This window comes from Candida margitis (assembly GCF_024628925.1).
Source record: "Candida margitis strain CBS 14175 chromosome Unknown scaffold47, whole genome shotgun sequence".
In the NCBI taxonomy this organism is placed as follows: domain Eukaryota; kingdom Fungi; phylum Ascomycota; class Pichiomycetes; order Serinales; family Debaryomycetaceae; genus Lodderomyces; species Lodderomyces margitis.
This window is the reverse complement of record NW_026261878.1, coordinates 51,627-74,554: the sequence shown is the minus strand read 5'-3', so window position 1 is coordinate 74,554 and position 22,928 is coordinate 51,627. Positions and strand designations below refer to the sequence as shown.

Here is a 22,928-nt window from a genome sequence, read left to right as displayed (position 1 = left end):
AAATCATGGGCCGGCTGCAATGATCCAGAACCATATTGTCAGTTACCTCTAAACGATCCTTAGATTCTCTCTCACAACATTAACAATCTGCTTTGGGTAGCATTCAGTGTCGTATAAATTATACGACATGTGAAAATTTTGGGACAATGAGACCAAAGAGAAAAAGAGAAAATAAAAAATAAAAAATAAAAAATAAAAAGTGCTGGGCTTATATATTCTCCCCCCCCTCAATCGCTCCTTAAGCCAAACCTCAATGACAAACACCAATAACCTTGAAAACTACCGTGGTTTTCATGCCAACAAGAGACCAAATAACAATGTACCACCATTGCTCCACCCGATAAAGCCTAAATTCAAGAAAAAGAGCAGTTCGTTGTTCAACAAATTGATATATTCCAGAAAAGAAAGCAATGGGGATGAAGAAGACCAACAGGACGATGAAGATCCCAAAAAGGAGCATCTAGTATCATCTTCAGATGCATCAGTCTCCCCAACACACTCTGGCCATTCATCGCGAGCCAATTCGATTACTTCAGATGAGCAACAGTTTCAACAGCAACAAGAACATGCACTAAAACGCAAAAGCAATTCATCAGCTTCGTCAAGCCATTCGAAACATAAATTCAGACTTCCGTCGCTATCATTGGACTACCACCCACATCATGTTTCGTCTGTACTGCCAAATCTGTTGCAAATGACGCAGCCGGAGCACCCAGTAACTCCATTGAAACCGAAACATGACTTGTATTCAACACCCTCCCCATCAGACGTGTCACAAAGGGATAAGTCAGTGACATCGCTACACTCGTTGGCCACCAATGATAATATGATGTCGTTGGATTTGAATTTAGATGAGATTAGAGATATTGTAAAGAGCGACGAGGCTGCAACACCTAAGCAAAATTGGAAGGCTCCAGATAGTTGGGATGTCAAGGCTTCTAAAATAGAAGAGGTACCAGAGGAATACAATGAACCAGACTTTGTTGAAAAGCTGTTGCCAGTGCTTTATGGAACGAGACAAGGATCACATGTATCCAAATCGATGGACCCACACCCTAGTCACATCATTCGAATATTTAAAGAAGACAATACATTTACAACCATATTGTGCCCTTTGGAGACAACAACAACGGAGCTTTTGACAATTGTGCAAAAGAAGTTCTTTTTGGAATCGGCATCAAACTATCAGTTATCAGTGCACATTGGAAACTGTGTGAAAGTTTTGGAGAGCTTTGAAAAACCAATCAAGATACAAACAGGCCTACTTCTTCTAAGTGGGTACACAGAAGACGACAACTTAAGGATTATTGGTAGAGGAGACATGTCCTTTGTGTGCAAATTTGTCGTCGAAAATATATACCTAAGGAGCTTAACCCATGAAGAGGAGGCGTTGCTATCAAAGAATTACGTTGATGTCAACATATCATCTTTGAATCTTAAAAATATCCCAATCATCTTCCACCAACACACCTATGAAATTGAAAAATTAAACGTATCAGAAAACCCATCTATATACATACCGTTGGATTTTATTCAATCGTGTACCAATTTGACGAGTGTCAACTTTTCACGCAATGGATGCTCGAAATTTCCCACCAACCTTTTAGAGGCAACTGGGCTTACACATTTGAACCTCGAGATGAACTTTTTGGACGACTTACCAGTAAAGATCAACAGACTCGATAACTTGACACACTTGAAGCTCAACTCTAATCAGTTGTCACTGCTTCCAAAGTCATTTGGTCAACTCAAAAATTTGGTTTACCTCAATTTGTCGTCAAATTATTTCAACAGCTACCCCGAGCCTGTTAACGATTTGGACAAATTGATAGAATTGGACTTGTCATATAACGATCTTTCATACTTGCCCGAATCAATGGTGAATCTAAAGAGCTTGCAGAAGTTGAATTTGTGCACAAACAAACTTGGCAAGGCCTTGCCGGAATTTCTTGCTGGCTTACAGTCCTTAAAGAGGTTAGATATTCGTTACAACCAGATAGCCAACGTGGATGTCTTGGGCGAGTTGCCCAACTTGGAGGTGTTGTACGCCTCAAGGAATGCAATATCGGCATTTTGTGATCAAATGGAGAATCTAAGACTTCTTCACTTTGATAAGAATCCCATCACAGAATTAAAGTTTATCAACCAATTGCAAATGCTCAACATTTTAGATCTATCAAAGGCAAAAATTACCGCCATTCCTTCCGAGTTTGTCGTCAAAATTCCAAATATTGAAAAGTTGGTGCTTGATAAAAACCATTTGGTTACACTTCCACAGGAATTGGGTCAATTGACAAGATTGTCGTATCTTTCTATCTATTCAAACAACCTACAAGCGGTGCCATCTTCGATTGGCAATCTTGCCAATTTACAGTACTTGAGCCTACACTCCAACAGTATCCAAACCTTGCCGGACGAGATTTGGAACTTGCGGTCATTGGCGATATTGAATGTGGCTAGTAACAACCTCACGTCTTTCCCCAAACCCCCCTTTGCCATTGCAAAACGAATTTCCTCCTCAAATGATTTCGGCGAGTTGCCCGCTTCGGAATCCATTGCAGATACCTTGTCGGTTTTAACAATCTCAGACAACAGGCTAAATGATGACTGCTTTGATGCCATTTCATTCCTCATTAGCTTGAAATCGTTGAATTTGTCGTACAATGACTTGATCGAGATCCCCGAAGGCTCGATATGCAGAATGAAACGATTGAATGAATTGTACTTGTCTGGTAATGACTTGACAACACTTCCCGCGGACGATCTAGAACAATTGAAGGCATTGAAGCTTCTTTACATAAACAATAACAAGTTGGTTTCTCTTCCGGCAGAATTGAGTAAATTGACCAATTTACAACATTTGGATGTCGGATCAAACCAGCTCAAGTACAATATCTCCAATTGGCCATACGATTGGAATTGGCATTGGAACAAAAATTTGAAATACTTGAATTTTTCGGGAAACAAGAGATTTGAAATTAAGCAAAGCCATGTCAAAAATCCAGAGACTGGTGAAGATTTTGATAGTTTGCTAGTGTTGGACCAGTTGAAAGTGTTGGGGTTAATAGATGTGACATTGACCACAACTTCTGTCCCAGAACAATCAGTTGACAAAAGGATAAGAACAACTGCGTCTGAGTTGGACAACATTGGTTATGGTGTGAGTGACACAATGGGCCAAAGAGACTACATATCGAACCGGGATATATTTATTCAAAAATTCAGGGGCAATGAAGACGAGGTGCTTATTTGTTCTTTTGACGGAAAACATGGTGCCCCAAACCAAGGCCATAGAGTTTCTTTAATTGCACGAAACATGATAACAAAGAACTTTACCGATGAGTTGGCCAAAATCAATGACGATCCTGACAAGGTTTACATTGCCCTCAGGAGAGCATTTTTGTCATTCAACAAGGAAATAAATGGAATCTTGTTGGCTAAAAAGAGCCATACATTCACACCTGGTCTACAGTACACCAAAGAACAAAGCGAGTTGAACTTGATTGATGATTCAAGAAGCGGGGCATCGGCTACCGTTGTCTATATCAAAAACAAGAAGCTTTATTGTGCAAACATAGGAGATATCGAGGCGTTGCTATGCCAAAACAACGGCAACTTCCGCGTTTTGACAAATGCTCATAAACCAACAAACCGTGAAGAGTTCGAAAGAATTAGGGCTTCAGGTGGCTATGTCTCGGGAAGTGGTGACTTGGACGGAGACTTGCCCGTGTCGCGTGGAGCTGGATATTTTTCCTACTTGCCCCATACCCATTCTGGCCCCGATGTGAGTGAGTTGACCTTGACTCCTGCTGATGACTTGTTGGTCATTGCCACAAAGGTTTTGTGGGACTTTATCTCCTACGAGCTAGCTGTCGATATTATACGTCAAGAGAAGAACGATCCGATGGTTGCTGCTCAGAAATTACGTGACTTTGCCGTCTGCTACGGCGCTTCAGATAAAATAACGGTGATTGTATTAACATTTGGAGAAAAGACGAAACTGAATGCATTGTACAACAATCTCGGCCGAGAAGCCGACTTTTTCAAAAGAAGAAGAGATAGACAAATTGGTGGTGATTCAACACTCCGTAGATTGGAGAGTGAGATTGAGCCCCCGGTAGGCGAGTTGGCATTGGTGTTCACCGATATCAAGAACTCAACTCTACTTTGGGATTCATACCCATCACCAATGAGGTCGGCTATTAAAACACACAACTCGATAATGAGACGTCAATTGAGAATAGTGGGTGGTTATGAGGTCAAGACAGAAGGTGACGCGTTTATGGTGGCATTCCCTTCACCTACATCTGCCCTATTATGGTGCTTCAATGTGCAGCAAAATTTGCTAACCGCTGACTGGCCAACTGAGATTCTCGAGACCGATCAATGTTGCGAAGTTACCGACGGCGCAGGAAATGTAATTTACCGTGGGTTGTCAGTGCGAATGGGAATCCACTGGGGTTCACCTGTATGCGAACCTGATGTAGTCACTGGAAGAATGGACTATTTTGGACCCATGGTGAATCGTGCTTCTCGAATAAGTGCTGTTGCCGATGGTGGCCAAATTGCCGTGAGTTCAAATTTCCTTGATGAAATGAGAGCATTAACGGCCATTCATGACGATATAAAGAATAATGTCAAGACCATAAGTGATGCATATCAAGGAAATGACAACGCTGGAATAATTATCGAGAGGGAGTTGACAGCAATTGAAGAACTCGGCTCGAATTACTACAAAATCGGAGAGAGAAAGCTAAAAGGGTTGGAAACTCCTGAATTGATTACGTTGGTGTATTCTAGCAGGTTAAAGTTGAGGTTTGAGATTTTCCAAAAGAGACTCGATGCAGATGAACAGCATAGCACGAGGGTTATTGGAACTATACCAATTGAGTGCATCATTGCAATCAATAACATCTCCTTAAGATTGGAGAACTTGTTGTCGTATATGAATGGGGGTACATATATCAAGGAGGGCTTTAAACAGAGTCAAAGATTGGTCGACGCCAATATCCAAGAATTGTTGAATTCGGTAACGAGGATAGAGAACTCGGTGGCCACTTTGTATTTGAGGAAGATGATGGAACAAAACGGTAGACCGTTCGATATGAGCCCCTTAATGCAAGTGTTGGATGAATTATCAGAAATTATGAAACGTGTCCAGAACTAAATAATATATAAACCTAGTTACTTTTCACCTTTTTTGGACCAAGCACTTTTTTCCTTTGCTTGATCATATAAGTGTAGAGCATGTAGAATCCGGGAATATAAGTAACCAAAATAGCCTTCAAGAACCAGCCGTAGTAAAAACCGGCGTCGCCAAGTGACAAAATAATCTGATACACTTCACTAAACACTCCTGTTGGGTACAAGACGTAGAAAGTGGTGTAACGCAACCAGGTCAACCAATGAGGAACATCATTTCTCAAATGCTGGGCGTAGTATGAGTACCTGATAATTTCAGTAATTGACCAACTCAAACACAATGTAATGTAAGTCCAGTGGAAATTTGCTGGTGAGTCGGGTAAATACTGGTGAATACCCCAAACGATCAATAACCTAGAAAACACTTGCGTGACAGTGGTAAACAAAGGTGACTTGACCAATCCAATTGCAGCATTGACAATTTCAACAACAGCCAACGATTGAATGACGGTGGTGATGAGGTTAGTCTTGACAAATACAAATGGTTGACCCAAAGTGAGGGAAAGAAATATGGTGTTGAAAAATACAACAGACCATAACGATGCTGAGATGGAGTTGTATGCAACTAAGTATCTATTAGGTTCTGGTTGTGCCATTTGGTGTAGGTGAAAGTGAAGACAAACCTCGGGATTATAAATTTTTTTTTTACGTTTTTTGTTGGGGGATAAAAATACAACGCGTGGAAGCACAACCAAACAAACTACTATTCAAACTTTATACACTCTTAGCTCAGCTTCTCCTTTTCTCTTTTCAACACCTTTCCTCTTTGTTTGATCATGTAGCTGTACAAGTACAAAAATCCTGGTATATACAATGGCATAGCATACTTTAAAAACTTGGAGTAGCCAGGCAACCTCGTTTCAATAACCTCATAAGAGTTGTAAACTGTGAGACTTTCACAAACAAGTCCCAAAGGATACAACAAAAAGAATGCTGAGTACCGCAACCACAAGATCGAGTAAGGCACTGAAAATTGGCCCAACTTAAGGACATAAAACCCGTACCTGATAATCTCAGTAATTGACCAAGCCAAAGTCAAGCCGGCAAATGTGAAAATGTTGTAATTGGCTGATGATTCAGGAATGACGACGCAAATTCCAACTAAAATGATTAATCTTGCAAATGATTGAAGAAGCAAAGTTGGGATCGGTGTTGGTACCAAACCGACAACCGTATGGAGCAATTCAAGTGAGGAATTGAAAAGTTGGGTTGCAATCATGAATTTGTGGGGGATTCCGTGGCCAGGCTCAAACAGGTAGTATCCATTGGAGATGTCAATTGCACATCTGTATAGAATGTAAGCCCAGAGCGAGGCAGACACGCCATTGTAAAGGAGTAAATACAGCTTCGCCATGTTTGGACAATGGGGGTGGTGGGTAAGCGTGTTGTTCAAGAAAGTTTATGAAAGCATTCTGAGGGTCCTTTTTTTTTTTCTCTTTGACTTTGCTTGTGACAATTATTGCAGGTTCTACATGAAGAGGATATATCCACTAATACTAAACTGGTGCTATTTTATTTGTATGTATCTACTCAAAGAGTTGTCGCTTTCTATTGTTCAACGTATTTTGCCAACAATGCTTTCAATGTCTCGTGGTCTCCGGCCAACAAGTCCTGGTCCCAATCAACCACTAAAGGCGCTTTAAAAATCTGGGCTGGGTTTGTATCCACCGAATGGTCTTTCTCATTCTCCACCAACTTGTTAAAAGTGTCGTAGATCTTCTGATACTCTGATTGAGAAAACACCTTGTTGGACCAGTCAATGCCCTTGATGGTTACCTTCTTGCCATGCGAGTCAAGCAAATCTGTCAGTCTCTCGTTCAAAAAGGGGAAACTCTCATGCAACGTATTTTTAGCCTGGTCGGTCTTGAGGAATTTGTTGACGAAAATTTGGTACTGCTCATAAGTAGGCATCTTGTTTTGCATTAAATCAATTTGGAAATCATACTTTGGCTTTTCGGGTAAAGAATCGTAGGTCTTGTTTAAGATTTTGTACAATTCGTTGGATAATGGGATTTTGCTATTGTGGAAAAGGGTAACGGTTGCTGGTGACGATTGTAAAGTTCTGAAAAGCGACATGATTGTTGGAAATGTAGGCGGTATGTTTCAATTGCTCTGTAAAAGCCTGTTATTTAGAAAGGAAACTATATCTCGAAGTGAAATTAAACGGGAAAGTTTATTTACTTTTTGGTCAGTTTTTGAAAATGGGATTGCAGTTTTGTTGTTGCCTGATGCAAAGAGGGTTTTCTCACTATTGGATGGAATTGTATGGAACGAATTTTGACAAAAGGAGAGGGATGGACTTTTTGTGTCATTTGTCAGAAGCAATCTTATCAATGGAGTGGATTGCGCGCTACCAATTATATTTGAATTATTAAGGGAGTCAACCAGTTGAAATCAGACTTCGTTTAGATGAAGAGGAGTTTGAGTGTCTCACATAATGAGAGTTTATAAGGTTGTGTAAATGTAAGCTAATTGGCACAGAATGAGACGTTTTCACAAAAATATTTTGCATCAATTTCGTGCAAAACTGTTAAATCACCACAACTGCAATCACACTTGAACACAAGAGAGTAAATTCTAAAGCCTTCCCAGCCAATGAAGCAACACCAGGATTACTTGTCATGGTCTTACATGCATATCCCCCACTAAGCCGAGGTTCACACTTTTTACGTTTAACGCTCTCTCTTGAATTAAAAAGCCAAAAAAAAAAACAAAGAAATAATAAAATGTGGCACCAAAGAGTCATCATACAACAAAACACTAGCCTTAAAAAGATGTGCAGATTCATGATATTCAAAGGAAGAGAGCCTATGGTCTTATCCGACCTTCTAACTAAGCCAGCACACTCAATAATCAACCAGTCATTCGATTCGAGACTACGGTTGGACATGCGAAATCCCATCAATGGTGACGGATTTGGGGTTGGCTACTACACCGAACACAACGAACCCTGTGTCTTCAAAGCCATCACTCCCGCTTGGAATAACGTCAACTTGAACAACTTGTCTCAATGCACCGAGTCAGAACTAGTATTTGGCCATGTGAGAGCATCAACGCAAGGTGTGTTGTCAGAAACAAATTGCCATCCTTTCAGTTATGGCAAATTAATGTTTATGCACAATGGCGGTGTTTCCTGCTTCAATTTGATCAAAAAGAAGCTTATAAACCATTTGGATGACAAGTACTTTCTTCTAATACAAGGCTCGACCGACTCAGAATGTTGCTTTGCCTTGTTTCTTGATACTTTGGACAAGATGGGATACGATCCACTGTCCAAAGATACAAAGTTTTCTCACACAGTGTTGAAAAAGGCAATCTTGGAGACTATAGAGTTGATCAAGAACTGGCAAACTGAAGTAACGTCAGAACCATCTTTGTTGAATTTTGCTGCAACTGATGGCGAGTCGATTGTCGTTAGCAGATACATCACCTCAAAGACGGATGAAGCAGCATCGCTACATTTCAGTACCGGTTCCAAGTTTTTTGAATACCAGCCGGGATTATTTAAAATGGAGAGATTGAATCGGTCACAGGATGTTATATTTGTTTCCAGCGAGCCATTGACTTTTGAAAGAGGCGACTGGTTGTGTGTACCGACAAATACGCTAATCACAATTACCAACAAAAACACCGTCTTGATGCATCCTATAGAAGACGAATTCTACGATGGCGGAGTTGGCGAAAGGTCGTCTGGATTTGCCATGAGTAAAGGCTTGATGGGTGGAGTACCACCATCTGAGGAAGATCACGCTAAAATAGAAAATGGCATCACAGTTAACAGCAATGGCAACGCAATTATGCAGCAGGTTCCACCACTTGAAAGAGAAGGAAGAGCTAATATCAAAGCCACAGTCCATTAAAAATATACAGGTTTCGTAAAATCAAAAAAAAACACTCTATATCAGAATAAATTCAATGCATTATTATTATCGTTTCAAAAGGTAAATCGTTCTCATTGGGTTTGTGTAAAAGTAAGTTCTCTAGTTTTTGCTAGCAGATCTCGTCAATTTAGGAGCATCTGCATCTAACTCCTCATCCGAGCTTGAGTTGGAACTTGAATCTGAATCGTCCTCCAATTGCGCATCTGCATTCTTGTCAAACTCAGGATGAGCATTCTTTAATTCACCCATACTGTCGTACAACGGATTGGATTTCTTGTACGACATACCATCATCATTAGGATCTATATAATCGTCAGCGTCATCTTCATTTGCAATATTTTTATCATCATCCTCGTCATCTTCGCTTGAACTCTCTTCGCGCTCTTCGTTTGCACTGTTTGAGGTGTTGGCAAGCTGCTGTGACATGTAGTTTGAGAAATGATCGTCGTCGTCTGATTCCGATTCATCACTATCCAACAAGTCCTTTTTATTCTTTTTAACTCGATTTGTGCCACCCACTTCTCTGCTATCATCATTGTCTCCAGCATCCTCTTCATGTGCTTCTTCAACCTCTCTCTCCTCATCGTCGTGAAACACCAATCCAGTCTTGACTTCCTCAATTATCTCACCTAATCCTTCATCAAACGTCGTGTTATCCTCCTCATCTTTATCGTCATCATCCTCATTTCCACCCAAGATTGCATTGTACTTTTCTCGAGTATCATACAAAACATTACTAACATAATCTTCCCACACGTCACTCTCAATCTTTTCATTAATGTAATCGCTCAATGTGTTGGATGGGAACAATTGCACAAACTTGACAACTTCTTCGGCAATCAAGGTCAAATGGCCCATGAAACCCAACCGCAAGCCATTATGACTGGTTTCATAGTCACTGCATAGTCTTTGTCCTTCGATAATCTTGTTGGTAATATCAGCCAGATGGAACAAATCAATTGCCAAGAACTTGTTAAACCCAATATCCATTGACCCATTCAAGACTTGTTGTACAACATCAAATACAACATTGTGTAAAAAGTTATTCCAAGGGAAACGGAAAAACATGGATAGTATATTAGAAATGATCTGGGTGTCAAACAATGCAATCTTCAAAAAATCACCCACCACTGGGCTTGCCCTGATTTGCTCTTCCGTCAAATTTGAGTTTGCATGAGGCTCATCTTCGTCAAGTGCATCTTCTTGCTTGTTAAATTCATCAATCGTGTCGTCTTTAACCGAGTTGGCAGTATCATCTCCATCGTTTGTGTCTTCCTTCTCATCATCCTCACGTGGTAAGTTAATAACTTCATTGTACTTGAAGCTGATTGGATCATACTCCTTCATCTTTATCCTCAACTCATCACGCTCTTTAACAACATCAAATCCCTTATTGTCGTTCAACAACGCCATGTTGGAGCAATGCAATAACTCGGCAATCAATTCACAGATTTTAAACCTCTCAAACCCCAATGGCTGAATTACACCAAATGGCGTTCTCAATTTGGAATCACTATGTTCTTTAATCAACAACTCGTTAAAGTCCAGAATTCGTTCCCCAAACACCCTTAGCAAGTGACCGAGGTAAATCGGGTCCCTTCCTGTCGGAGGGTGACTCTCCAATGTGATGTATAATACAGGTAATATGTCATAATCGGAATTGTTCTTTCGGATGATTTCAATGATTATGCCTACACCGTTTGCCAATGCATAGCCACCTTTTAGCATAATCTCACACAACCTAGTCATTTGATCTTTTGAAACGAGTTCTCTTGTGAGTTCGTTTGGCCCTATAGTTGAATTGTCAGCCGTCGAATTTGCTGATATCGTTATTAGAGCCTTGAGGAAATCTGCTGCTGAGCTTTGCTCAATCAAAAGTAATTCATGACTCTTGTCTTCTTCTACTATGCCACTTTCAGGGACATCCGAAACATCCAACGCATTTATCAAACGCGAGATCAAGTCTTGGTTTTGCAAAAATTCTATTATACCGGTCGAGTTATCTGGCTTGTCTGTGGATATCAATTTTAGCAAAAAGTCCATCAATGGAGGATTCGATAAGTGGTTGATAAATTTTTCGACTAAATTTGGTTGATTGTCTATAAGGTAGGTTATCATTTCGTCACATTTCATGTCTAGCAAATGTTCCATGATTTTCATAAAGTGAGTTGAGACGTGGATGTCGAGTGCATCCTTTGTATCCAAAACGCTCCACAACTTATTAAGGTTCTCAGTGGACTCCATAACGGTATCAGTTAAGGACCATACATCTGCACTGAGCACTTCAGACGCCAATGTTGCCCTTCTTCTGAACCTATCTTCAGACAGTTCTTCTTCCTCCGCATCATCGTCGTCGTCATCATCGTCATCGTCATCATCATCATCTTTATCATCCAGATCACCAGTGTCATGTTGCGGTGTTTCTTGCTCCTTTTGATCTGACAGCTCTTTAGCTTCCTCTCCTTCCTTCGAGTCAAATGATTTACTCAAATCTTTTGAAGTACTAGCTGAATCGTTCTTCTCACCATCCCCCTCCTTCTCTTCTATAATATCTGCTTCAGAGTCCTTTGATATAACAATATCAACCAACATGCTCAACACATTTTCATCTCTCAAAAACTCCAACAACATTGGGTTATTAGATAAAAGCTCCTGTAGCAAGTCATTTTCATCCAATAACTTTATAAGCACGTCATGTTGTTCCTCTTCCGCCTTTTTCGTATCCATCGACAGGGCCTCATTCTGCTCTTGATTCAGATTGTAATTCTCAAGTAAGGTTGTAATATTCGAAAGGGATGTGAACCCATTGCTAAACTTCCAAAATGACCCCGACATGGCTTTATAATGCAAGCCAGTTTTGATTGTATTAATTTAAGTATTGACAATGGCGGTAATAGATGTTTGACTTTTTCAAATGTCCAGTGGGATATATGCAAAGTGAATCAACTATCCTAACTTTTTATATTTCAAATTTTGAAGCTCTAAAAACGTGTGTATATTCTAAACTTGCAATTTTAGTACAAATCCAATTGAGCCATATGCTGGTTTAGAATTGTTGGATGAATCCAGCTAGTGTTGTCAAGACAGGAAAATCGATTTCTCTAATGAAAGACTTGGGTAAATAATAAAGTCAAAATACCAAAAAAACAAGGCGAAACAAAACAAAACAAAGTAAGTGTTCCCGATATACTACCTTCAGTGTCCTTTGTGTTTTGGCTTATGCTAGAATAAGTTTGTAATTGTATGTCGACAACGTAATATCGCCTGTTGCCCTTTCTTGATGATGAATGATTAATTTGCGTTTCGGCAGAGAAAGCTTTTTCTTTTTTGTTTTTTTTTTTTTTTTCCCTTTCGACTTTTGAAAAAAAAAAGAATAAAAAAATTTTCTTTTCTTTTGACACAACAACAACAACAACCGCAACAACAACAACAACAACAACAACAGTTGTTTAATACAAATGATGATCAAACGACAATGGCTTGTCTTTGTAGTTACAGCTTAGGAAAAGTATAGACATGACTATCAGGCCTACAGTAACACATCTCTTTAAGATATACCACCATAGCTCTATGGGGACAACCTTACAGCGTAATCCTTTATTTTTCTAACTAATTGGTAGCACATCAACTTTGGTTGAGGAATTTTCTCTTTGGCGGATAAAAATTTTCCACTCACACAACCAAAGGCTTCCAAAGATTGAACTCTCTGCGCTAACTAATCATGTCACTCCTATTCAGTCGAACCATTAGGATGGTACGACCTACTTGCTATAGTTCCATCACCAGGTTTCAAAGTACAATCGCTGCCACGAGCAAAGTCACATCACAAGCGAACACACTAACGAAATCGTTTGCAAAACCTCAGGACGATCTTCACAAGCATATATCAGCACTTAAGCTCTCATCCAACGGATCAAGGGATTTATACGCAATTATGCGATTATACAATATGCCATATCTAGTGACAAAGGGGGATAAAATATACTTACCATACAAGATGAAGAATGTCAAAGTTGGTGATGTTTTAAACTTGAATGATGTGACAACATTGGGCTCTACAAACTACACTTTGAATATTAGCACTGGCATTGATCCTTCTATCTACGAGCTACAAGCAAGCGTTGTTGAGATAACAAGAGAACCTCTTTATCAAGTTGTGAAAAAGAAACCAAGATGTAGAAGAACAAAGACATTCAACGTTGAGCCATTCCAAACCGTATTGAGGATTAACGAGCTAAAGTTAAAGTAAAACAGCATATGTACATATAGATAAATAAACAAAAATGTCCCATTACGAAGGATATACTTTGCTATTGAACTTGATAAGTCTGCCCAACTCTGTCGATTCGAAATTAAACTCTCTCGTGGTGGTGACAAATGGGTCATTTAGCAACTCTTCTGCAGTTGGTCTTAAAGCAGGATCTATGGCAAAACATCTGTTGATAAAATTTTCAGCCTCTTTGCTGACCAAATGAGCGATGTCTTTAGGAATTGGTGGCGCTTTCTTTTCCTTGCCCGCTTTATAAATGACACTGATTGCCGCTTCGTTTGACCACGGCCGTTTTCCGGCAAACATTTCTAAAACAACACACCCCAAGGACCATATATCAACTTTGGCACTATAACCCTCCACCATGTTATCAATAACCTCGGGTGCCATCCAAAAAATAGTTCCTTTCATAGACATGTTGGCATTACTGTAGATGTCGTTATTTTTGCGAGATATACCAAAATCAGATATCTTGCAAGTACCATCAATATCCAACAACAAATTGTCAGCCTTCAAGTCTCGGTGAATGATGTTATTCGAGTGTAGATACTCCAAGCCTAGCAAAACCTGTTTGGTGATTATTCTGATCAAAGTTTCATCAAATTTACCATACGATTTGAGACACATAGCAATAGAACCTCCGGCAACATACTCCAAAAATAAACTGTACGTCTTGTCCTTTCTCTCATAGCCGAGGTACTGAACAATATGCTTGTGGTCTAAATCCTTCATAGTCTCAACCTCCTTATGCAACGCCAGTATACCTTCAAGATCAAGTTTATTGCTTCTAACTACTTGCTTTACCGCGAGCATCTCTCCAGTGGTCACATTCAAGCCCAAGTACACATCACCAAAGGAGCCTCGTCCTATCAATTCACCTTTAATCCAAGCAAATTCCTGATAGTGACCATCTTTATTCTGAAACTTGTTTACAACTCCACGTTCAATCTCACTGCTTGTAACCTCAAACACTTTTTGTCCCCACATCTTGGTGTTTGATCTCGCCAACTTTTTACTATTCTCTCGCGAGATGTTGGCAAACGTAATTGGCGGCGATTGCTGCTTCCGCCTTAAAGCTTTACGGCGTGCCTCATTGGCCACACCTCTAATAGTCTTCATTCTTCGGATCCGTTGGCTATTATTCGCCGACTCTGCTTGCTGAGGATTCACGGGAGAAATATTGGCATTAGAAAAAGTACGCGAAATCGAAGGCTTCTTTTCCTTTATAGGCTGCACCGGCAATTCATCATCGATTATTGGTTTGTCAAGATTTGTATGAGGAAAGTATTTTTCCAAATTGTCATACAACTCCTCTACTGGGGGTCGAACAGTCATCTGTAGCGTCTTTTGTGCCATTGGCTTTACAAAAAAATCACTTTCAGAGTCAGTGCCTGAACGCGTTGATGCTGAATAGCTGAGATCAATTGACTGATCAGTTGAAACGTCTATCCTGTTCATTGGCTTAACAAAAAAATCATCGTCACTATCCCCATTGGAATCTCGACTAGCGAAAGAGCCAGTGGGCGAGTGCATGCTTTGAATGTTAAACAAAGCAGGATGCTGCCTTTGTATTTGAGTACGGCGATCGACTGGAGGGGGAGGGGCTGCTCTTCGTGCCTTTATTGAATCTGTTGTCCTTAAATCACTTCTCTGGCTAGTACTTTTCTTCAATTTCGAATCCTTCGGATCATCCCTTAATGCCATTACAGTGGTTGCTGAAATAGGTGAACTCTTGAAATCTGATAGCGATGATTCATATATGTTGGCAATTAGTTTCGGTGCTTTCTTTTCGAAAGGTGATTTTCGCCTTTCATCAAAATTGATTTCATTGCCAGCTTTCCTAATCACTTTAAAGGAAGACCCTGCAGACTCAGGAGACAATGAAGAGTTTCTCAGGCTAATGAAACCCGAAGTGTCAATTTGAAGCAAGGGTGTTTTTTTCTTACCATTAGCCAGGAAAGGGAATTTCAAGGGAAAGTTGTGATTGTGAGGCTTTTGTTGTCTTGGATGGTCAAAACTTCGGGTCAAATCATGTGGCAGAGGCTCAGGTTCACTAATTCGTATTGATATTGAAGCATCTGTTTGCGTCCCTTTTGAAACCTTTTTCGGATTCTCTGAAATCTTGGATAAATTAGTCTGCTCCTTGAAGTTCCAATAATCAACATTGGTGTTATTAAGGTTTTGCAATAAATACTGCGGGGTTGCTGGGTATGTTCTATACTCATCACTAGTTTCAAACGATTTAGAATCTGACGACACAGTTGACATAGTTTTCAAAGTGCCGCCTGGAGAGTCTATGCATTGCCTAATGACAAATTTCACCAACGAATCTTGCTGAAGAATTTTCGATATCAAAGTATCAGGCAAGGCATCTCCCTCAGTTGCGTTAAAGTCAGTCAAGTGTATGGTAATAGTGCCTATATCAACCATGCCCAAATGCAAGATCATCTTCAGCTTGACAGTTTGAATATCATACAGCTCATCATGGGAGACCGAAAACGGGACAAAAGATCTGTTGTCATTGCTAACCAAGATGGTCTTTGTAGCCTCTCGCAGAAAACTCTTGGGCATATAAATTGCGTCCAAAGGAGACGGTATCTCAGTGGATTTCTCAATCCTAAACGAGGGCACCGAGCTCGCAGAATTTGCGCTATCAATTGATCTTCTTGTCATCTGTCTTGGGAGTGCCAAAGCAGACGATTCATTTTCATACTCCTGTACAGGCAGATGATTCGAGTACGACAGCACGGTGCTGTTTCGGTTGCTTGGTCGCCCTGTCGAAGCTTTCACAATCCCAACTGCTTTATCACCACCATATTTCCTAATTGTATTGAGAATTCCCCCACTTTTTTTAAAGTCCAACTTTGATTGCCTTTTGTTGTCGTCATACAATTGACTTTTTCTTTTTGCTTCACCTTCATTTGATCCACTTCTGTTTCGACGGAAAAACAGATGGGATCCTGCTGCTGGAAGTTGGTCCTTTTGTTTGATATCTATGTATGAGTTTGGCCTCTGCATCGAAGAAGCAGAGTTTGTGGAAGACATAGAGGAGCTTGACTTGTGTTTTGAAAACACTGGAGTTGATTTTCTGTGCTCATACTTGATGTTTGCCGGTAGTAAGTTGTTGTCCTTATCTCCCGATTCCTTTTTGGTTTCGCCTCGTAGAAGCTCAATGAACCTCTCGATCGAATTTAGATTAGAATCAAGCTTCAAGTACTTTGAAAATTGTTTCCAAATCATCGAATTTTTGTCAAAATTTTCCAATTCCAAGAACCGGTTTCCCGAAATCTCATTATTTTTAAATGTGTCTTGCCATGAGCTATTGAATTGATGGTCCTTTAACCACTTTAGTACACTATCGATATCCCATTTTTTAGACGCATTGACAGAGTGTGCTTGCGTATTCATTGCGTATCTGACAAATCTCTTGTTCTTATTTTGTTGTTCATTTGAAGACTGGTTTGACAATGTGGAGGTATCGGAGTCTTGTCGACGATGAGACAGAGTTGAACGACTATCCAGACCAACTCGTGTATGTGACTCACTTGAAATTTGCTTTATCAATTCAGGGGTTGTAGACTTTCTTCCCAGATTCAAGGAGCTTTTACTGTAATTGTAGCTCCCTATAATGGATCCTATGGCATTTGATGTGAGACTATTTGTGAAAGACTTTGAAGGAGACGACGATTCGCCCCTTTTTCCCGCTTCTGCTTCAGGTGATTCTGGAACGGGACTTATAGTATTCAATTCCAGGGTAGGATAGGGTAGCTTGTGTTCATTCCTTACACTAGCTCCAAATTCTTGACTTGCAGCACCTTGAAAGGACTGGCTACCTCCTGAACTGAGCCCCGAGTCAAGGCTTGCTCTCTCGGATGACAACTCCAGAGATTGGTATTGCTTTTGAGGAGGTTGATAATATGATAGGTCTTCATACTTGTCGTATATTACTGAATCGGAGGCCATCCTTGGTTGCAGAGACCGTAGTCGCAATGAATCCTGATTCGTGTGGTACTGCGTATATTGAGAAGCGGGAATTTTAACCCGCTGCGAATCGTAGCTAGCGGACCTTCTTTTGTCAATACGGCCTTTGCCCGCAGGGTTCTGTAAACTGGAATATGGATGCACTTTGGATATATATTGTCTTGATGGAAAGAAGTCAGCCTTTCCAGTGTTCTAAATTTAGAGACACATACACACACACACAAAAAAAAAACGTAAATAAACAATCAAAGTAACACTTTTGATAGCAGCACACATGAAGAGATTGTTGCAACATGGAATACAAAGAGGCCATACACGGCATCCTAAAGGAATTGAAACATCTTCAAGAGTATGATGTTGGCAACCCTGCCGAGTATGAAAACATGGCAAAGTCGGCCATCAACCGCTTGAAAAAGTTTTTGGCGCTAGATGGAGAGGATCAGATCTTGAGCTTATGGACGAATATTGAAACAATTGGTTATCATAGTGTAACTTATCGCGGTACAGCAACATCCCATGAAATTGATTTTTCCAACGTTTCTAACCACCTTAAGTCTGGCAGCGACAATGAATACTTTCTCCGAGAGGTACTCAAAATGCTTTCAGACCCTGCCAATCCTTTAAGAATAAAATCAGCCTATCAATCGATAGTAGAGAAGTTAGCCACATTCTTGCGCTTTGTGGTTAGTGCGAGGAGTGATGCAGAACATAAACTCAAAGACTATATTTGCTCTTGTCTTTTATACGATATGAACTTTTACAAGGATCTCATTAACGAGGACAATTTGGAAGGCACTCAGATGCTAGCGGATATTGTGGAATCACATGCTAATGATGATGAAAATGATTCAGTATTTAGCACTAACAAATTTACCGACATCTACCACACACTTCAACTTGGCTCAAACAGCCCGTCATTTTTGGCAATATATCGTCTTCTATTACCAATTTTAGTAACACGTCCGACGGTGAGTGTATGGAAAGTCTCCTGCTCAATAGTAGATGTGTTTAAGAAGCATCAGCATGTGAGTTACTTTGAGAGTAGTGATAAAGAGATAGACATATCGTCTTTACTTCCAAACACGCACCAGGAACTAAATCGTAAATACATCCTGGATTCAGTGGACAATCAACGTGGTACAGATGAAAATGCACCTACCGACCCAATTGCAGTATTCCCAGACCTCGTTCGAGTTATTGTCGACCTCAAGGATTTGAACAAAGACGTTAATCCTGAATTTCCCCGCCTTTTTAAACATTATCTTGAGTTTTTAGACCAATGTTTACCTATGGCAACCAAAGAGGACTACGAGTATATTGAAGAAGTACCTTCGGCTGTGTATTCTATATTAGAATTGGAGTCTGTCACCGACTTAAGAAGCGTGCTAGAAAGGTTTATTTTTCTACAGTCGTTGCTTCTGTGTGATAATCCTTCTTCGTCTGTGACATTACTCATGCGTGCTAGTTGTTTTGATTTTGAGAGACTACGTGACTTGGAAGAGCAAACGTATCAAGTTTGGGTAAGCAGATTGAGAAGAACAAGAGATCTTGAAAAACTTCATTTGAAGAGGGATAAAAGAGCACTGCTACTTTCAAAATGGAGATTGGGTACAAAAAAGAGAGAGTTGCGTGACCGAGTCACTGCGCACCACTACAACGAGAAGCTTCAATTGATGACTATAAGGAAATTAAAAGTTGCCTTACGGAGCACGAGAGAGTTGGAGTTGAAGGCAAGGCAGTTGAGTATGAATCGTTATCTCAGCAAATGGTTTCATAAATTTCATCTGATAGAGGAAAACTCTGCAAATGCCGAGGCACATTATGCAAAAAATCTAGCAAGAAAAGCTATAAATGGGTGGGGCGAGAACACCAACCACGCTCTAGTTAAAGACTTCGATTTAGAGGGCATGTGCAACGATTTTATTGAGTCATGTCGTCAGTCACTACTGAGACGAATCTTTGCCTCTTGGTATGGAAGATTGGGCGTTGAGCGTGGGATGATTGATTTGTTTTCCAAGTTGGACAAGTTCCAAGCGACAAGGAATCAATTTGTGGTTGAAATTTGGTTTCGAAAGTGGCAGCAATCTATACAAGTCCTTTTCAACCTCAAAAACTTTAAGTACATACTGGACCGCCGTGTGGTTCGCATTGTATTTAACAGTTGGCGATGTAGCTTGCAACTAGATGATCGGGCGCAACGCATAATCCATGATCGTAACATTGCAAAGATGATGGACATTTTCCTGAAGTGGAAATTGAACTCAAATCGAGCCCAAGAAAGTCGACCATTTCGCGATCAAAAACTCATACAGCGCTACTTTAAGATATGGAGATTGAAAAGGAAAGCAAATATTTTCACTGCCTCGCGTCATATGCATACATTGAGTGATGCTTTGCGGAATTTGAGGATCCAGTCTATAGAGAGGCACTTTCGCAACGAAACAAACAGAAGGTTGGTGGTTTTGATATATTTCCACTGGAAGGAGAAATTTAAAGCATCTGTAATGCAAGATGTTAAATCGATCGCTTTTAATGACCAACTTTTGAGAAAGTTTGTTTTAAGCACCTGGAAGTATTCGTTGGGTACCATTGATAGAATGGAGCTTCAAGCTAAAAGTTTAGCTACGAGAAAGTTTCTTACCAAATGGAGGAACCGTTATTATAACTGGAAGCAAGAGGTTGAAAATGTCAGAGTTTTTAACAGGGCTGCTCTCAAACATGCCATGTCCATTTGGAAAGATAAATATGATGATGCATTAGAGGGCAGGCTAGCTACTCGCATACAGTATATGACAGATTACTCAAACTTGCTATTAAAGCTGAGCTATTTCACCGACTGGAGAGAACAATTTATATACCAAATGGAGTTGCAAAGTGTCGCTTTTTCGTTCACACCAGGCCAGGCAACGTTTTTATCCCACTGGATGCGGCGAACTGAGGAGGTGCAGGAGTTGAACGAACGTGTTTCTATTTACGAGGAAGGTTTGGCTCAACGATTCCTTTCTCGATGGTGGTCGCGATATGAGCAGATTGAAACCATGAATGAACAAGGAGAGAACCAACTTGCTGAGCAAAATTTTGCAACTTTGAGAGAAATTACACGCGAGTGGATTTTCAAGTTTAACAAAAACATAAAACGGCATTATCAGTTATCAAAGACTTTTCAAGAACGCGTTGACAAGCGATTAGTTAGAAATGTGATGCACTTGTGGTTGCAAAAGCGTAGATACCGTCTAGAAGAAGAATATGGAGAAGAAGGAGAAGAGGAGGAGTTTGCAAATGAAACCTATGTCAGCAATTCTTCGCCCCTTGCAAGCAGAACCCACCAGCAGAGACAGCAAAAAGAAAAAGAAGAACGCGCCGTGCCTACACCCTGGAAACAGTTTTCACCAAGCAAAATATCCACGCCACGCTCAAAAGTCCCCAGTCCTTCGAAATTACAGGAAACGTCACAGCGAATGCGGGAGCAACAAATTTCTCAACTTCGAGAAAGATTTAGCAGGGCAAAGCTATCACCACGCCATAAATTGAGCAGACCCATTTCCCCAGTTAAGCTAAACTATAATGTGGATCTATCGCCACCAAAGAGTGAAAAATTTTCTGATCTTGGCCACGAATCCCTTAGTCCAAATACATCCAATTCATCTAGCCCAACAGGAATTCAGTCGCAGTTGAATTATGTGAATGGATCATCATCAATTATATCCACAGCCAAGAGGATGGGGCGAATTAAACCAATAGCATTTCCTACAGGAGAGGAAAATGATGTCCGGCTTTCACCGGCAAGCAAGGTGAAGAGAGAATCTAGAATTTTAATAGAATGAATAATGATATATGGATAATTAAGAATGGTCTTGAGCACGCTGCTCTTGATGATTTGGCTCGACCCTCTTGTACACATGTACATAGTCTCCCAAAGCAATAGTAGATCGTAATAGATTCCTCAAAGTTTCGTTCGAACCGTTGATGAAGTCGTCAACAACAATTTTCAAAAACACAAGCAATGTAGAACGATCAGCTTTTTGTGCTTGTAGTAACTTCAACACAGTTGTGAGATCTAAATTTTTGAATATCTTTGCTGTGTGGATGAGTTCCCAATCTTTTAATGTATCTTTGGTGATAACTAGATCAAACTTGTTGTAGTCAATGCTGGACTCTGACTTATCGTATTCGATCTCTTTGCTATGTAATTCACCAAAACGAGTTACCCCAGTCATACAAGATGGAACGTCAATATGAACAGATACATTATGACCATTGTAGTTATCAGAAATGTATTCATTAGCAATCTTCAAGGCTTCTCCACCGGGATAGTTGAAGCTAGATATGTACCCCATATGAAGAGAAAGCAAAGTACTAGTCAAGATCAAGAAGGCGACAATTAAAGTCAATAACTTGTTTGAAAAACCAAGGCTCCACTTTATCGAGATATTGCTCAACCCATTGGCAGCTTGCAACGTGAAAACTGGTACAGTATAAATAATGAATCGCCACTCTTTATGTGGCTGGATGGACATAATGGCAATAAAGATGATTGACGATGTGTACAAGATACGCAACGAGTTTCTTGCAGGATGACGAACAGCTTTGGTGTCTGCCATAGAAACTCCATCATCAGCAGGGTCATTCAAGAATCCAACGATAGACAAGATGAGAATGACCGGTGGCCTAAACAATTTGAAAAGATATTTGTTGAAATAGGCTCCCCATGGTTCAACACCCCATTCAGCCGAGTGACCATTGACAATATTAAAGACAAACGAACTAATTTCAGGAACAAGTGGTGTGCCCCAAAAATAGGAGTCAATAAACAATGAAGCCAAGGCACCAAATAATGCACCGGCGAATAGGAGTACCGAATTTGTAACAATGTTTGACTGTCCAAACCCCAAGGAAGAAACTAATGCTATAACCACAGCAAACACCCCCACTTCCATCCTGAATATGGTACCAGTCATTGCCAACCATGTCAATCCCGATACACCACCCGCAATCAATTTGCTCAATGCGAAGTTTACAAATGGCAAAGCTATGAAATTCGGTAACGTACGTGACGAGTAATAAATCAAGTGAAACTGCGATAACAACAAAACAGAGTACCAAAACCCGGCCAACCCTTTAACTTTGCTTTTTCTATCCCTAAAAGTAACCTTGTTCAATTGATCTCTGAGTCTAATTAGTGACAATGCGTTTGCAAGACCTAAGATACCACGAACAACGCTCTGGAGCTGATTCTGCTCCCCTTTCAATAAATCTTGACCAAATAGGGAAGATATAAATATCACCGGCTTGGCCAATAGAGCAAGTACCAAGCTGCCTATGAAAGTCCGCGGCACAGCTCCCGGAAATTGTTTGTGATCATACTGTTCAATAGATTCGGTAGAAAATGCACCATAATTGAGAATATCGTGGATGGCCTGAATATTGAAAGACTCTTCTACCTTGGTATACGGTGCGATAACAAGATGATAAGTCACCAATGCTATCAATGCAGCATCTAGTACTTTGTTGAATTGCTTCATTGGGTGAACATTTGGATGTCAATCTGGAAATTTTTCCGTTGCCTCGAAAAGATAAAATTCGTGCCGTACGAA

General features: G+C 40.3%; 10 protein-coding genes across 10 annotated transcripts; 4 read left to right on the top strand and 6 right to left on the bottom strand. All coding sequences in view use genetic code 12, as the record gives it.

Annotated features, from left to right (window-relative positions):
* Positions 1 to 253: 253 nt before the first annotated feature.
* CYR1 (adenylate cyclase) lies at positions 254 to 5,167 on the top strand (the record flags this gene model as incomplete). The annotated part of the gene is made up of 1 exon (XM_051816447.1): positions 254 to 5,167. One exon carries the CDS (start codon positions 254 to 256, stop codon positions 5,165 to 5,167), a length of 4,914 nt encoding a protein of 1,637 aa, XP_051670230.1.
* Positions 5,168 to 5,180: 13 nt separating this feature from the next.
* On the bottom strand, positions 5,181 to 5,798 carry CANMA_004193 (enoyl-CoA hydratase; the record flags this gene model as incomplete). Its single annotated transcript, XM_051816444.1, has 1 exon — positions 5,181 to 5,798. The coding sequence occupies one exon, from the start codon at positions 5,796 to 5,798 to the stop codon at positions 5,181 to 5,183; it is 618 nt and encodes a 205-aa protein (XP_051670229.1).
* A 128-nt stretch (positions 5,799 to 5,926) lies between these two features.
* CANMA_004192 (uncharacterized protein) lies at positions 5,927 to 6,556 on the bottom strand (the record flags this gene model as incomplete). Its single annotated transcript, XM_051816443.1, has 2 exons — positions 5,927 to 6,488; positions 6,546 to 6,556. The coding sequence occupies 2 exons, from the start codon at positions 6,554 to 6,556 to the stop codon at positions 5,927 to 5,929; spliced, it is 573 nt and encodes a 190-aa protein (XP_051670228.1).
* A 194-nt stretch (positions 6,557 to 6,750) lies between these two features.
* CANMA_004191 (uncharacterized protein) lies at positions 6,751 to 7,278 on the bottom strand (the record flags this gene model as incomplete). The annotated part of the gene is made up of 1 exon (XM_051816442.1): positions 6,751 to 7,278. The coding sequence occupies one exon, from the start codon at positions 7,276 to 7,278 to the stop codon at positions 6,751 to 6,753; it is 528 nt and encodes a 175-aa protein (XP_051670227.1).
* A 698-nt stretch (positions 7,279 to 7,976) lies between these two features.
* On the top strand, positions 7,977 to 9,062 carry DUG3 (glutamine amidotransferase subunit; the record flags this gene model as incomplete). Its single annotated transcript, XM_051816441.1, has 1 exon — positions 7,977 to 9,062. The coding sequence occupies one exon, from the start codon at positions 7,977 to 7,979 to the stop codon at positions 9,060 to 9,062; it is 1,086 nt and encodes a 361-aa protein (XP_051670226.1).
* Positions 9,063 to 9,182: 120 nt separating this feature from the next.
* CANMA_004189 (uncharacterized protein) lies at positions 9,183 to 11,918 on the bottom strand (the record flags this gene model as incomplete). The annotated part of the gene is made up of 1 exon (XM_051816440.1): positions 9,183 to 11,918. One exon carries the CDS (start codon positions 11,916 to 11,918, stop codon positions 9,183 to 9,185), a length of 2,736 nt encoding a protein of 911 aa, XP_051670225.1.
* Positions 11,919 to 12,834: 916 nt separating this feature from the next.
* On the top strand, positions 12,835 to 13,332 carry CANMA_004188 (mitochondrial 54S ribosomal protein bL21m; the record flags this gene model as incomplete). The annotated part of the gene is made up of 1 exon (XM_051816439.1): positions 12,835 to 13,332. The coding sequence occupies one exon, from the start codon at positions 12,835 to 12,837 to the stop codon at positions 13,330 to 13,332; it is 498 nt and encodes a 165-aa protein (XP_051670224.1).
* Positions 13,333 to 13,374: 42 nt separating this feature from the next.
* BCK1 (mitogen-activated protein kinase kinase kinase) lies at positions 13,375 to 17,316 on the bottom strand (the record flags this gene model as incomplete). The annotated part of the gene is made up of 1 exon (XM_051816438.1): positions 13,375 to 17,316. One exon carries the CDS (start codon positions 17,314 to 17,316, stop codon positions 13,375 to 13,377), a length of 3,942 nt encoding a protein of 1,313 aa, XP_051670223.1.
* Positions 17,317 to 17,627: 311 nt separating this feature from the next.
* Positions 17,628 to 21,158, top strand: SFI1 (Sfi1p; the record flags this gene model as incomplete). The annotated part of the gene is made up of 1 exon (XM_051816437.1): positions 17,628 to 21,158. The coding sequence occupies one exon, from the start codon at positions 17,628 to 17,630 to the stop codon at positions 21,156 to 21,158; it is 3,531 nt and encodes a 1,176-aa protein (XP_051670222.1).
* An 18-nt stretch (positions 21,159 to 21,176) lies between these two features.
* On the bottom strand, positions 21,177 to 22,856 carry ECM39 (dolichyl-P-Man:Man(7)GlcNAc(2)-PP-dolichol alpha-1,6-mannosyltransferase; the record flags this gene model as incomplete). The annotated part of the gene is made up of 1 exon (XM_051816436.1): positions 21,177 to 22,856. One exon carries the CDS (start codon positions 22,854 to 22,856, stop codon positions 21,177 to 21,179), a length of 1,680 nt encoding a protein of 559 aa, XP_051670221.1.
* Positions 22,857 to 22,928: the final 72 nt, after the last annotated feature.